Here is a 16213-nt window from a genome sequence, read left to right as displayed (position 1 = left end):
GGGCCCTTTTTCAACTTTACACAAGTTAGTCTGGTCCATAACGCTTGATAGCGATACTGGGACCATCTAGAAATGACCTCACTGTGCTTCCTAGTAGGAGACACAGATTCATGGAACATCTGCCGGGCTCGAAGAGCCTGGGGCTCTTAGAAGGAAAGCTGTTCCATAAATAGAACATATAATTATTATAATCGCTATGGCTATTCATTTCTGCTTAAGATTCAAAACTAAATTAGATAGTGCCACGATATAGATGGCACTGGGAGGAAGAATTGCTGATGACAGACTGAGTCAGCAATTTCCCTGGCTTCCAAAATCTCTTGAGAAGGAAAGCACCACTGTTATAATTAAGATCTGATCTCCTTTTATTTCATTACTTTAAGATACATAAATCTATCTACTTTAAGATAGGTACACTGTCTCTTAAAAAGTTAATCGGCCAATTAATAACCAACTGATTATTATGGCTGTTTATATAACATCTGATTCAGTGTTCGAGACAGTGCCTTGCACAGAATAGTTGCTCCCTAAGTGCCTACCAGATGACCAAGCGACACCATAAATCTTCCTACACATTCTACTTATTACAATAGTTTTCTGTTTTGCTATTTGCCACAGTGAGAGCTTGAATGATGTGAAATAATAACCGTAACTGTTATGTAATCCAGAGACGAGGAGATGTTAGCATTTGTAGCATGAGTAAAACAAGACACAGACTGGTTTTAACTTTAAAGTCAGTGAAGCACATCTGCCAAAAAATAATGTGCAGGTGAGCAAATTGTATGAAAACAATGAACCAAATTTCCAACATCGAAGCTCAGAGCTGAGTAGACTATTGGTGTTTTTGTGATTATCAAATTCTTCTTATGCTACTGCTTCTTGAACCTCAGACTTGCTTTTGGGACATTTTTAATTGGTAGCGAACCACCAATTGTGCACAGGGCTCGGGCACATGTTTGGACATAAACACAGTTATTTCCTGAGAGACGGCAGCTTTACCAGCCCAGAACCCTAAGCCTCAGAGTACAAGAGGAGACTCTGAAATCACTTGGATATACATAGTGAGATAAACCCTGGCCCACACTGGGGTGGAGGTAGAAAGGGCAGGTGCTGGTCAACTCTGGCCTCCCACAGAATGGCTAGAACTTGTAGGTCTTGACAAAGCCTGGCCTTCTTTTGGGGGGATGGGAGGCCCTCCGTGAAAGACAGCATGTGGGATCTTAGTTCCCTGACCAGGGATTGAACTCATGCCCCCTGCAGTGAAGCATGGAGTCTTCAATGCTGGACCATCAAGGAATGCCCAACCTGGCTTTCTTATCAAGCCTTCTACCGGGTGCTGAACTAGCCACAGTTAAGGGGTTGGGGTGGGGTGATGAGAGAAGGAACTAATTTCACCAATATTAATAATGAACATGATGAAAGTGAAAGTGTTAGTCTCTCAGTCCTGTCTGGATCTTTGTGACCCCATGGACTGTAGCCTGCCAGGCTCCTCTGTCGATGGGATTTCCCAGGCAAGAATACTGGAGTGGGTTGCCATTTCCCTTTTCTGGAGGATCTTCCCAACCCAGGGATCACACCAGATCTCTTGCATTGGAGGCAGATTCTTTACCATCTGAGCCACCAGGGAAGCCAATGAACATGATAATTAACTTTAAAATACAGTAAGCCAAACTAATGTGTTGAATATGTATCAGCCACTGTTGAGGGTGCTATACACATGAATCATGTATAATTCTTCAATTTTTACAGTCTTGTGAGGTTGTGATTATTATTGTTGTTCAGTGGCTCAGTCCTCTCCAACTCTTTGTATCCCCATGGACTGCTGCACACCAGGCTTCCCTGTCCTTCACCATCTCCCAGAGCCTGCTCAAACTCATGTTCATTATGTCAGTGATGCCATCCAACCATCTCATCCTCTGTTGTCCCCTTCTCCTCCTGCTTTCCATCTTTCCCAACATCAGGGTCTTTTTCAATGAGTTGGCTCTTCGCAGCAGATGGCCAAAATATTGGAGCTTCAGCGGTAGCATCAGTCCTTCCGATGAATATTCAGGACTGATTTCCTTTAGTATGGACCAGTTGGCTCTCCTTGCTATCCAAGAGACTCTCAAGAGTCTTTTCCAACACCACAGTTCAAAAGCATCCATTCTTCAGCACTCAGCATTCTTTATGGTCCAACTCTCATATCCATACATGACTACTGCAAAAATCATAGCTTTGACTATATGGACCTTTGTTGGCAAAGTAATGTCTCTGCTTTTTAATATGCTGTCCCGGTTGGTCATAGATTTTCTTCCAAGGAGCAAGCGTCTTTTAATTTCATGGCTGCCGTCACCATCTGCAGTGATTTTGGAGCCCAAGAAAATAAAGTCTCTCACTGTTTCCCCATCATTTGCCATGAAGTGATGATCTTAGTTTTCTGAATGTTGAGTTTTAAGCCAACTTTTCCACTTTCATCAAGAGGCTGTTTAGTTCCTCTTCACTTTCTGCCATAAGGGTGGTGTCATCTGCATATCTGAGGTTATTGCTATTTCTCCCAGCATTCTTGATTCCAGCTTGTGCTTCTTCCAGCCCAGCATTTCGCATGATGTACTCTTAATATAAGCTAAATAAGCAGGGTGACAGTATACAGCCTTGACATACTCCTTTCTCAATTTTGAACCAGTCCATTGTTCCATGTCTGGTTCTAATAGTTGCTTCTTGACCTGCATACAGGTTTCACAGGAGGCAGGTAAGGTGGTCTGGTATTTCTATCTCTTGAAGAGTTTTCCACAGTTTGTTGTGATCCACATTGTCAAAGGCTTTAGCACAGTCAGTAAAGCAGAAGTAGATGTTTTTCTGGAATTCTCTTGCTTTTTTGTTGATCCAACAGATGTTGGCAATTTGATCTATCGTTCCTCTGCCTTTTCTAAATCCAGCTTGAACATCTGAGAGTTCACGGTTCCCGTACTGTTGAAGCCTAGCTTGGAGAATTTTGAGCATCACTTTGCTATTATGTGAAATGAGTGCAATTGTGCACTAGTTTGAACATTTTTTGACATTGGGATGAAATTCTTTGGCACTGCCTTTCTTTGGAATTGGAATGAAAAGTAACCTTTTCTAGTCCTGAGGCCACTGCTGAGTTTTCTAAATTTGCTGGCACATTGAGTGCAGTACTTTAACAGCATCATCTTTTAGGATGTGAAATAGCTCAGCTGGAATTCTATCATCTCTTCTAGCTTTGTTCGTAGTGATGCTTCCTAAGGTTGTAGTGATTATTATTATCACCTTATTAAAAATTTTAAATATTTTATCCTGGTGGCTTAGTGGTAAAGAATCTGCCTGAAATGCTGGAGATGCCTCCTGCACAGGAGACATAGGTTCAGTCCCTGGGTCGGGATGATCCTCTGGAGAAGGAAATGACAACCCACTCCAGTATTCTTGCCTGGAGAATCCTGTGGACGGAGAAGCCTGCGGGCTATAGTCCATGGGATTACAAAAGAGTTGGACACAACTTAGCGACTAAACAACAGCAATGACAAAGCAATTTCTGCGCATATACATAATTTTAAACATTCCAGTAGCACTACAAGGCCTCTAAAGAGAGCATTCCCAGCCCTACCGTCTCTCAGCTGCTAAGCCTCACCTCCCAGAGTCAGCCATGTTTAATTCTTTCAGTTTTTCTTCTGCCGTTTATCACCTAGAGCCCTGTGTCCACTACTAGTAGCTCCTCTCCCTGGATTTTTCAGTTTTAGACATTACTTACTGACTTCACTGAAGACAATGAGGGCTAAACCCTTTCACAGTTGGGCTTCACTTTCTATGATACATTTACTTTCCCCTGGGATGAATCCCTTGTTTCCCAGATCCTTTGTCATCTCCTTTATTGGTTTACTCTATTGTTTTTGTGGAGCACATCCTTAAGTAATCCCCTAAAGTGTGCAAAGTCCCCCTTTCAGCCCTCCCCACACTCTCACCTTCCAGGTGCCAGGACTCTGCAGTCCCAGGGCCTTTACAGGGAAACCTGTAAAACTGAGGCAGTTTGCTTCCTGATTGCTTCTCTCAAGAAGGCTATCAGCAGAACTAAGATGCAGTTCAAGCAGGTGACTTCTCTTTGTCAGATGTTCACAATTTCCAGCATTTGCCTGCTATCTCTTCTTTGCTGTCACCTTGCTCATTTTTTTTGTCTTTACTGATTTCTACCTTTTTATTCTCTTACTCTCATTTTAGTGGGATTTCAGCATGAAATGTAAATAAGTAAATTCCTATGTTATCCTGGCATATTTAATTAGAAGACCCCTAGTCCAATTTTTAGATATGAGGAAAGTCTGAGCCTGAAAGAGTTGAAGGAACTTGCCTAAGGCCCCGAAGCCACCACATGGTGAAACTGAACTGGGATTAATTAAGCTTTGAGATCAATTTGACTCTAAAGGTGATGCCTGAAATGTCAGCACCAGATGCCCATCCTTCAGGAAACTCCAGAATGGTCCCAGAAGCCCCAGAGAGCAGAGGGAGCAGGCTACAGACTCGAAGAGACCAGTTTGCATGGAACAGTAGGGGGGCCACAGCCGGCATTTGGCTCTGAGTCCCAAACAACAATTAAGAGCTCAGCCACACTCACCTCATGAAATTGCCTTTATAACTTTATTCTGTGCACCATGTTTGTCCCAAGTCTGTTATGTGTTGTGAGGTGTCTGAATGCTTTTCTTCCACACCCAGGTGTGAGTGGGGGATGCCCCTCAGGCTGTGTAGCCACGCTGAACAAGAAAAGCCTAATAAGGAATACTGCAGGCAGTCCTTGGTCTGCACTGCATAATGAAAAAGTCATCACAATCAACAACTCCATGAAGAGCCTGTGGCTGTTTCCACATTTTTTGTATTATACACACTGCAAATGTCTGAGCTCTACACCACTGTCTCTGGTCAGAGCTGCTGACTTCGGAACAGCACATGGGACAAAGGCCACCTTTGGGGAATGTCTCGGGGGAAGGGCCGCTGGAGCATCAGCAGTACCATCTCCCAGGAAATGTGCTCCAGGCTCTCACTGACATTTATTCTGAGGTGGAGAGACACAGGAGGGAAGGTTTTAGAGGTGGTGAGGCCTTTGATGATGCAAAGACCAAATTACCACTCCTAGTCTCTAGCTAACCCCTGGAGGCCTTTGTCATCTATTCTTAAGATATTTATTTACTTGGCTGCACCAGGTCTGAGTTGTGGCACTCAGGAGCTTTAGTTGCAGCATGGAGGCTCTTAGTTGAGGCATGTGGGATCTAGTTCCCCGACCAGGGATCGAACCTGGGCTCCTTACATTGGGAGCACAGAGTCTTAGCCACTGAACCACCAGGGAAGTCCCACCTTTGTCATTTAGAAATGGAGTCTTCAAGATGTTGTCTGGTCTCTTCCTTGGTCACTAAGGAGAGTCAAGTGACCAAGCTCTCTCCATTGTTCACATGCTTTCTCTAGAGGAGCTGTTTTACTTTAGAGCATGGGGAATACTGCAAATTCCCTTCCACCTCTCACTCATGCATCCAACAAATATTTTCTCAGTGCCCACTCTATGCAAGGCACTGTTTTTGGCACTGGGAACCCAGCAAAAGAAGACAACCCATGACCTCTGCCCTCTTGGAGCTCAGGTCTCTTTGGAGGAAACAGACAGACAATAATATATATAATGGGATAGCGCATACGTGCTCAGTCGCTTAAGTCATATCTGACTCTTTTGTGACCCCATGGACTATAGCCTGCCAGACTCCTCTGTCCATGGGATTTCCCAGACAAGAATATTGGAATGGGTTGTCATTCCCTTCTCCAGGGTATCTTCCCAATGAAGGGATTACCCCATGTCTCCTGTGCTGCAGGCAAACTCTTTACCACTGAGCCACCTGGGAAGCCCCATAATGGGACAGTACTCAGTCATAAAAAAGAAATGTTGCCATCTGCAGCAACATCAATGGACATAGAAAATACTAAGTGAAGTAAGTCAGACAGAGCAAGACATTTTATGTTATCACATATGTGGTATCTAAAAAAATAATATAAATGAATCTACATACAAACTACACCTTTACAAACCAGAAGGAGAGTCACATCAGATGTAGAAAACAAACTAATGGTTACCAGAGGGGAAAGGAAAGGGGGAGGAATAAATTAGGAGTATGAGATTAACAGATACAAACTGCTATTCAAAAAAGAGATAATCAACAAGCATTTACTGAAAACCACAGGGAATATATTCAGTATCTTGTAATAACCTATAATGGAAAATAATCTGGAAAAAATGCATATAAAACTGAATCACTCTGCTGTACATACCTGAAACTAACACAATATTGTAAATCAAGTATACTTCAATAAGATAAAAATTCAGTCCCAAATCTGAGATGCTTCTAAATAATCATGTGTGAGGGAAAATGAAGAAAGCTTTTGAACTTGTATTTAAATTTTTCAAACATTTCTGAAAACTATTAACAGCCTCAGGCTTTGGATAGGTCATATCCAAATTCCAGATTTCGTATAAGTAGGCTATACCTCTACTTCCAGTAGGCTGGACCCCTCACCATGGTCTTCGGAGGGAGCCTAAAACACCATAGATGACACAACTTTGATCTTGATGTAACACCTAAGCCTCACTGATGGTCAGGAGAGCGTACGGCTGTGTGAACCTGGACTTCTCCAGGTGATTCTGCAGCCAACTGTTTATTCTTAAGCACCAATGACTTGTCACTGCCCTTCTCTGCCTCTTCATAGCTTGGTCATCGTCTCACTAGCACATACAAACCCAATGCCCCATAAATACCTTGGCAGCTCTGAAAAATTTTGGTTGGTGCTGACCTACTGGGAAAACTGAAACTTGGGAATTATCTGTGAAATTTGCACTTCTGGTTTACCACCACATCCCAGAACAGCATTTTGCATTTTCCTTATTGCCTCAAGTATTCGGTGTAATTGTTCACATCCATTGAGCACAGACTACCTACTCCTAACCACTGCTGAGTCCTCAGGAAGTTATATAAATTTAATTTTCTAGGCTAATGGTAGGAGAGGACCCAAACAAATTAACAAAGCACTCACTGACCTTTCCCCTCTTACACATGACTACTTCCAACCAGCATGAAGGTGAATGATCAGAGATCTGGGCTCCCCCAGCCGAGACCTCTCATTCCTTCTGCAGGGGCCAGAGGCCGCAAGGGTGGGGAGATGGGCTTCCCCAGAGCTGGTGTACACTTAAGATTTCATTTTCAGCTGCCTCCTCTTCTTTACCGGAATTTGTAAAATGTCTTTTGAGAGACTCGTGAATTTGGTACTGAAGCGGCGCCTAAGAATCCAGTGTTCAACTTGCAGGAGTTGAACTAGCTGGTTTTTAAATCTTGAAATCAGCCATGGGGAAGCCCTCACACCACAGAAACTGGCAAAAGCTACAAGTCAGAGTTTCCATGTCCTCACCCCCAGGCTGGTTAAGTTGGTTAATTTGTCAGGACGCTGCTGCTAAACCCATAGGGAATTTGGAGGGCTCTGAGCATGTGAAAGGGGCCCTGGTAGTCGCTGGTGTAGGGTTGCTGGGGGTACAAGCGTTGGGGGTGGCGAGGGAGGTTCAGCCAACCACGCTCAGCTATGCCGCAACCTGAGCTGATTCATCCACCTTACCTCCTCCCAGACCAGAAAAGAAGTCCGACCAGCCCATGTGTGAGGAGCATGAAGACGAGCGCATCAACATCTATTGTCTCAACTGCGAAGTGCCCACCTGCTCTCTGTGCAAGGTCTTCGGGGCGCACAAGGACTGCCAGGTGGCTCCCCTCACTCACGTGTTCCAGAGGCAGAAGGTAACACGCCCTCCAGCCCCTCCTCCAAAGCCCCTTCCATGTGTGATTGAAGGAGAGATGCCCACAGGCAGGATCATAAGGCCCTGAGGTTGCCGGGAAGGGGGTCGCGTTTGCAGAGCCAGAAGAACTGCTGCATGCCCGGGAGGGCAGTGGGGAAGGTGGGGGAGGGAAGGGTGCAGAGGGTCAGGAAGGGGTGTGGAGGGGAAGAGTCGCTATTTTTCCACCATTACAGGTTGCTGAAGATGAATACTATTATGGGGCCCAGTCCCAGCTCAAGCTGCTCAAACATTGAGGTTCAGCCCATAGGAAATAAAAGGATAACTTCTTAGGCCAGTCTCAGAATATTTTTCTTTGTTCATCAGCCAAAGATTCCTTTGGCCCTCCTCAAGGCCTCTTCTCCCCCACTCCTAGCTGGTGGAGTTACAATGACTGGCATTTTGTTAAATGTTTCCTTAGGCTAATCCTCATGCCTAGGTTAAACTGACCTGCTAGGTCAGCCGGGAAGGCCTCCTTTGGGTCTGACACATGCCACCCTTGCATGCCCCACTCCAGGGCCTCAGCATAACCCCCTCATTATGAGCAAATATTGAGTGTCCCAGCTTATCGCTAACCTGTCAGCCAACAGCCCACAGGCAGGTAGGAACTTACCCATTTGATGCAAATGAGTGAGGGGTTGTGGGCTCAGAGAGCTGTGGCCGAGTCTTAGCATCTAGGATTTGAGCAGCTCCACATCTCAGCTTCTTCCTCTAAGAATCACAGATTCCACAGTTAGTGTTTTACTGACCAAATATAGAACTGGAATCAAATTTGGAAGTCAACTCTTTGGGTGACACCAGTTACAACCAGTGAGTACTAACTGCTAAAGAAGCAGGATTTAGCAAAACAGCTATACAGTTATTTATTGTTCCATCCTCTTATGACTTACCCGCCTTTTCCTTTTACCTGCCCCTCCCCAAAGTCACAGCCTATTAGAACTGAATGGTACCTGGGTCACACCATTCCCCTCAGAGCCCTGAGACCACGAGGGACGGACAGAGGCAGGCTGACAGGACTTCCGTTCTGCTCCTATTTGGCCAGAGCAGCATTATTTGATCCATTAGGATTACATATTAGCTCTCACTTGGAAAAAGGGTTCTGCAGCTTTAAAATGTTTTACAACCACTGTTCTGGTCTAGTCTTCTCACTCTATATGTGAGACAAGTAGGGTCCAAACTGATTACGTGGTTTGCCCAATATCATAGAGAAGCTAAAGGCAGAGTTGGACCAAGCATGTAGGTTTCCTGAGTCCCATTCATTCCCTAAGTATGAACAGTGGAATTGCTTCAGGTCAAAAGAGTCTGAGGGGAATTTTAAGCTAAAAAAATATTTTCTCCTAGAAACAGTGGAATGTTAGTTTCAAATCTGTAATGACTGAGTCTAGTTATATGAGTATTTGTTTGCATCTAGCACAAAGAAGGGTGCATCACAGGTATTTGGTGAATAAATGAAATATTTCCCTAGTAAAACTAATCCTGAAGGCTTCCTGGTGGTCCAGTGGTTAAGAATCCACCTGCCAGTGCAGGGGACATGGGTTCAATCCCTGGTGGGAAGATCCCACATGCCGTGGAGCTACTAAGCCCATGTGCCACAACTTGTTCTCAAGCTCTACAACATGAGAAGCCACTGCAATGAGAAGCCTGTGCACCACAACAAAGAGTAGCCTGCACTCGTGGCAACTAGAGGAAGCCTGCATGCAGCAACAAAGACCCAGCACAGCCAAAAATAAATATGTAAATCTTAAAAAAAAAAAAAAAATGATCCTGAGCTGCACTATAATTCAAATAATTTAAGGTCCAAATAATTCATGTTGGACCCCTGATGTCACATATTGGTCTCCATTCAATTTATAAACAGTTTTTAGAATTATTTAGCTTGAATGTGCTATTTGCTGTCTATGGCCTGTAATTCAGTGTTCTTAATGTTTTTGGCAGGGTCACAGTCTTCATTAAGAATTTGATGAAAACTGTGAAGCTTCTTCCCAGACAAATTATACACCCATTTATACATCCATCCTTCCAGGATTTTATTTGTAAGATTAGGAGGTTCTTAGACCTCCCAGCCTCACTGTTCCTCGTTAGGGGGTTCCGTGGACCCTAGATTGAGAACTCATGAGAACAGTACTGAGATGAAACCATAATCAGTAGAGGACTAGAAAGCTCCTAAAATCTTGAATCCCTCTTTTCTCTCCATTAGTCCGAGCTCAGTGATGGCATTGCTGTCCTCGTGGGAAGCAACGATCGGGTCCAGGGGGTGATCAGCCAGCTGGAGAGCACGTGTAAGACGATTGAGGTGAGTCAAGTGGCTTCATGGGAGGGTAAGCCATGCCTAAGCTCCTGGGGTTTTGTGGTTACCTCGACACAACCGTAGAAATCCCTGCTCCAACATCTCAGTCTTATAGAATGACCTCCCTTCTGCATGCGTGCGTGCTAAGTTGCTTCAGTCATGTTCAACTCTTTGTGACCCTATGACCATAGCCCACCAGGCTCCTTTGTCCATGGGATTCTCTAGGCAGTGGTTGCCTTGCTCTCTTCCATGGGATCTTCCTGACCCATGGATCGAACCCACATCTCTTATGTCTCCTGCATTGGCAGGTGGGTTCTTTATCACTAGAGCCACCTGGGCAGCCCCAACCTCCTTCCTGATGTGTCTCTAAAATATTCACCTCCTGGCACAGGAAGAGAAGATACCCCATGAGGCAACAAGGTAGATTTTACCACATTTATCAAGGTGGTGGTTACATGTGGTGGTGTTTCTTGGGCAACCCCATTTTAAAGGGTTAGCTACAGGAAATAGCAATTTTGGTACTTCCCTGGTAGTCCAGTGGTTAAGACTTTGAACTTCCAATGCAGGGGCTCTGAGTTCAATCCTCTGAACTTCCAATGCAGGGGCTCTGAGTTCAATCCCTGGTCCAAGAACTAAGATCTCACATGCCACATGGCATGGCCAAATTTAAAATAAAAAATCAATTTCCAAGTAATGACAATGAGTGTTGTTATAGCAAAAATTTTTTGTGGGAATCCAAATGGTCTTAAGAAATGCTGTTTGGTACTTTAGAAAAGTTGTGTGCAGATCTGAGCTGCATGGTGTTGCTGTTCAGTCTCTAAGTCATATCCGATGTTTGCAACCCCATTGACTGTAGCCCACTGGGCTTCTCTGCACGTGGGATTTCCCGGGCAAGGATGCTGAAGTGGGTTGCCATTTCCTTCTCCAGGGAATCTTCCTGACCCAGGTACTAAACCTGCATCTCCTGCATTGGCAGACAGATTCTTTACTGCTGAGCCACCAGTGAAGCCCAGTGTTCCATTTACCTGTATTCTTACAAAATGTGTATTGCTATATGCATGTCTTTTAATTTTATAAATGGTATTATGTTATACTTCTCATTCTGCTTAATTTTTTTTTAATTAAACATTATGCTTTAAGATCCATTCACATGTACATACATTCCTTCAGTTTTCTTCTGGGAAAATAGAGCAAAGTATCCATTTAATAGAGTTTAACCATGAGAAGTTAAATAAGCGTAAGCATAATGCTTAGCACAGTGCCTGGCGTGTGGAGAGTGCCTGATAAATGCCCTAGTCTGACCATTTTATTGCTTGAAAGGCGAATTCTATCAAAAGGTAAAGGCGTGTTTCTAGATGACTTCAGGACATCATCCCATTTTAGATTTACATATCATTGAAGTCAGTATCCTCTCTTCTCCATACTCATATTCCTGAAAAGATTCATGATGGATTTGGAACTGGTTTATAGAAGGAAAGTTTCCTCTTGGTGAAGAGCTCAAAGAGATTCTGAAATGGACAAACTTTTTTTTTCCCCCTTTTTCCTTATTCGCAGAAAAGGCCAAATATGACTTTATCATTAGGCCATGAATCAGCACTTGGTATGGTACCACCCTGAGTCTTGAGTGTATAAATAGGAGTGTGTTGCTTGTGGGCAGTGAGTTCATCTCTATACCCATATCTACTCAGACCTTCATCCGAGACCTCAATCAGGGGAATAGGCTTTCTGTCTGGATGTTGAGGCTGCAAAACAAAAACAAGAAAAGCCCTGGGTGGCACACTGCCATTGAGCAAGTTCAAAGGTCTTAGCTCTATTTAGACAGCATCAGAGGACACTGAGGACGAAGAGAGACTTGACAGCAGGTTTTCTTCCTGGAGGCTGGTCAGTGGCACAGAAGGAAGCAGCTGGTTTTTCTTTCATTGAGAACAAGATGAGAAGGAACAGGTTTAGAGCTCTGCCCACAGGAAGGAGTTAGTGTCAATATCAGGATGAACTTTCTGGCAATGAAGGTCAGCATTATCACCCCTCTTATTCCTAATAAAAACACTGGGTGAATAGACACTCTTTTACAAGTACTTTCACAGTTCCCTGGAGGAACGTGTGTCATCGTCCCCCTCCAGGCTTCAAAATGAGTCTGCAAATTGGTATGTGGGTGTGTTAAGTCACTCAGTCGTGTCCGACTCTTTGCGCCCCCATGGACTGTAGCCCACTAGGCTCCTCTGTCCATGGAGTTCTCCAGGAAAAGATACTCAAGTGGGTTGCTATTCCCTTCTCCAGGGGATCTTCCCAACCCAGGGATCGAACCCGGGTCTCCTGCATTGCAGGTGTTCTTTACCTTCTGAGCCACCAAGGAATTGATAGGAGGTTTAAAAGTGTCTATCCCTTTTACTTGTTTAATTCAGTTTTGGAATTTTAACTTAAAAAAGTGGTATATAAACAGGGCAGAATGTCTGCATTCATAAATAACTCCAGATACATTCAGAGGGGGAAAAATGCCAGAAACCCAAAGTCTAAGAGCAGTAAATAGTGGGACTACAAGTGCTTTTCAAGGCCTTTCTTACATATTCCTGCCTTCTCATGTTTCTAAAATGAGCCTGAGATTTTTAAAATAGCCAGTAGAGTAAGGGGATAAAGAATACATGAATGAATATGGCTCAGATAAGCACAGTTCTTTCAGATCAGTTTAAGTGGCTCACCTGGAAATGTAGGGGTTGGCTCAGAGCCCCAGGAGATCTCAGACTTTATGATTCCTACCTGGGCTCCAAAATCACTGCAGATGGTGACTGCAGCCATGAAATTAAAAGACACCTGCTCCTTGGAAGAAAAGCTATGACCAACCTAGACAGCATATTAAAAAGCAGAGATATTACTTTGCCAACAAAGGTCTATTTAGTCAAAACTGTGGTTTTTCCAGTAGTCATGTATGGATGTGAAAGTTGGAAAATGAAGAAAGCTGAGCACCAAAGAATTGATGCTTTTGAACTGTGGTGTTGGAGAAGACTCTTGAGAATCCCTTGGACTGCAAGTCCATTCTAAAGGAAATCAGTCCTAAATATTCATTGGAAGTACTGATGCTGAAGCTCGAACACTTTGGCTACCTGATGTGAAGAAATGACTCACTGGAAAAGATCCTGATGCTGGGAAAGATTGAAGGCAGGAGGAGAAGGGGACAACAGAGGATGAGATGGTTGGATGGCATCACCGACTTGATGGAGATGAGTTTGAGTAAGCTCTGGGAGTTGGTGATGGACAGGGAAGCCTGGCATGCTGCAGTCCATGGGGTCACAAAGAGTTGGACACGACTGAACTGTCTGAACTGATGCAAATATCCTCCATTTGAAGAGGTCTTGTGTGCAGAGACACAGTTATAGACGGCCCCACCGTGCACCTGGGATCACTAAGGTGACAGTCTGCAGAGCCAGGGCCACCTCCCAGGCCCACCAGCAGGTCAGCACATAGTGAAGCACACCCCTGCCAAGCAGGTGAATTCTGTACCAGGGCCAGGGTCCCAAAGTGTCTCTTTCTTCTGTCCTTCCTGGCTTGGTCGTTTTCCTTTCTGGCTCCGTTCACCACCTGCCTGGAAACATCTTCTGAGAAGCCATGCATGGCTCCCAGCCAGAGGGTGGGGCACAGTTGTTGAAGCATTCTCTTTTCTGATTGATGAAGAGCCCCGCAGGGACAGGAACTAGAGCAGCCCTAGGGGTGGGCACCATCCTTCCCTAATTACATGCCCTCTCCTTGTGGGGCCCTGACACTTGCCCTTTGAGTGTAGCCCATTCCTTGTGATGTCGAATTTTGTCCCTAATCATGTAATGTCTTGCAGGGTTAGGCTGGGCAAGCACCTGGCCTAGGACCAGCCCCTGAGATGCTGAGCTTAGAGTCAGACCCACTCGGGATTCTTGTTATGCTTTACAAACCATGTGTGCCGCTGATGTGAGCTTGAGTGGCGATGGGAATGGCTTTGAGATGGATTGCGGTCATGAAGGGCAATCTGAACTGCATTGTGGGGAGTGGCATTCCCTTTTTGCTGTGGGCTGAAGGTAGATGGAGGAACTGTGGTCTTCTCAGTCTTCCTGGCTCTGAGACATTCTCAGAGCTCGCAATGGCAGGTTGTTGGAGGGCCTTCTGGGCTGTTCTAGACAAGCCCAGCATGATCTAAAGCTGCATTTACCTCTCCAGACCTGGAGCTCTTCTGGGATGGACTGGGACAGGAGAGGAGGCTGCTGGTGGGGGTGGAGAATTGCACTGCCTCAGGAGCTCTCTGCTTCCAGAAACATGTGCTTGACTTTCATTCCTCATTCCTGGAAAATGTTCCTTCCCTCTTGTGTTTACCAAAGGCACCTATCCTGTTATTCTTTGGTACTCAGTTGTGTCTTACTCTTTTTGACTCCATGGACTGCAACACACCAGGCTTCCCTGTCCTTCACCATATCCCAGAGTTTGCTGAAACTCATGTCCATTGATTTAATGATACCATCCAACCATCTTGTCCTCTGTCATGCCCCTCTCTCTTACCCTCAATCTTCCCCAGCATCAGGGTCTTTTTTAATAAATCAGCTCTTTGCATCAGGTGGCCATAGCATTGGAGCTTCAGCTGCAGCATCAGTCCTTCCAATGAATATTCAGGGTTGATTTCATTTAGGATTGACTGCTTTGATCTCCTTGCTATCCAAGGGACTCTCAAGAGTCTTCTCCAGCACCACAATTCGAAAGCATCAATTCTTCGGTGCTTGGCCTTCTTTATGGTCCAACTGTCACATCCATACATGACTACTGAAAGGTCACCAGAAAACCAATAGAGCAGGCTATTCGCACTAGCCCTCCCCAGGCAGCCAGGCTAGAAATAATCTTGTTCTGTGTGGATGTCCATCTAGCGGAAATAGCTAAAAATATTTGATCTTGAGCTTTTCCAGTATCTGAAAATGCCCACCTTTAATAAAATCCTCAAATGATTTTGCAATGAAAACAAATCCATTATATTTCCAAAACAGTGATTTTTTTTTTTTCTTTTTTTGGCTGCACTACACAAGCATGCGGGATCTTAGTTTCCTGACCAGGGACTGAACCCATGTCCACTTCATTGGAAGTACAGAGTCTTATCCACTGGATTGCCAGAGAAGGTCCTCCAAAACAGTGGTTTTACCTGAAGAGCTTTGAGAAATTGTCCATGCAGTTACAAACATGAAGTAATGAATATAATAACAATCATTTTAATAACCAGGCCAGAATTTTTAAAGCAGCCTAACAGATGCTTAAAGAACATATTTCAGAGGTTTGAATTTTAGCTGTGCCACTTAATGATATAACCTTGGGCAAGTTACTTCTGCTTCCTGTCCCTCACCTTCCTCATTGGTACAGAAGGGTTAATCAACTTTCTTTACAGTGTTGCTGTGATCACTAAGTGGGGTGAGAGGCACATGCTGGGGGCTCCCAAAGTGTCACCTTGTATTGTTCTCACACTCCACTTGGAAAGAGCACACCTCACCTAATGATGCTAATAATTGTTTGAGCTACTGGAGCATCTTTTAAATGGTGTTAGAATAAGACTTCAAGATCTTGACCAATTATGATGGCAGGGTGAAGCAACTCCCTGCAGTGGGAAAATGTGAAAATGAATGGAAGTAGATATTAGCTCTATGCTTTGGGGCTTTGTGATAACTTGAAATATTGGCGACAGAGGGAGGCTGGGCCCCTTCCAGGAAAGGTGCCAACAACTCTCAACAGCAGACTGGAGTGAGTGAAACAGCTGCTTGGCTGGTCTTGAGCTGGTCTTGTGGTTTCAGTGAATCGAGGGGCTCAAGTCAGGGCAGGTACACCTGACCCTCAGCCTTTTCTCAAGGATCTTCTAAATGATCTGGAATAGCCCAGAAAACCTCTAATGCCAGGATCCCCTTAAGTTATAGCATAATTATTCTTCCGACATGAAGTGGGTGGCAACACCATGTGGTGGGAAAGAGCCTAAGTTTGGGAGTCCTGAGACCCCTGGCCATTGAACAGAGTTCTTCTGCTAACACTGCACAGAGGTGCTGAGCTGGTGGGGGAGAGGCTGAACACCAGCCTATGTCCCTCGAGGGGCGGTGGTTTTCTAATTTGTC

The 16213-nt window shown here is 44.6% G+C and overlaps 2 protein-coding genes across 6 annotated transcripts in view; one reads left to right on the top strand and one right to left on the bottom strand.

The window, feature by feature from the left end:
- Positions 1-16213, bottom strand: part of PDE7A (phosphodiesterase 7A) — a 600339-nt gene that overhangs the window by 374094 nt on the left and 210032 nt on the right. For all 3 annotated transcript variants that reach the window (XM_081503289.1, XM_081503288.1, XM_081503285.1), the window contains one exon: positions 8445-8542. The gene's annotated coding sequence lies outside the window, so the exon portion shown is untranslated. The remainder of the gene's footprint in view (positions 1-8444; positions 8543-16213) is intronic.
- Positions 1-16213, top strand: part of TRIM55 (tripartite motif containing 55) — a 59171-nt gene that overhangs the window by 13202 nt on the left and 29756 nt on the right. For all 3 annotated transcript variants that reach the window (XM_081503276.1, XM_081503277.1, XM_081503278.1), the window contains exons 4-5: positions 7631-7796; positions 10029-10124. In XM_081503276.1, coding sequence (XP_081359402.1) covers positions 7631-7796; positions 10029-10124 — 262 coding nt within the window. The remainder of the gene's footprint in view (positions 1-7630; positions 7797-10028; positions 10125-16213) is intronic.

Source organism: Giraffa tippelskirchi, chromosome 6 (assembly GCF_054371585.1).
Source record: "Giraffa tippelskirchi isolate mGirTip1 chromosome 6, T2T-mGirTip1v1.2.pri, whole genome shotgun sequence".
Taxonomy (NCBI): Eukaryota; Metazoa; Chordata; class Mammalia; order Artiodactyla; family Giraffidae; genus Giraffa; species Giraffa tippelskirchi.
Note: the sequence above shows the minus strand (reverse complement) of the source record. Positions and strands in the feature narration are given on the sequence as shown.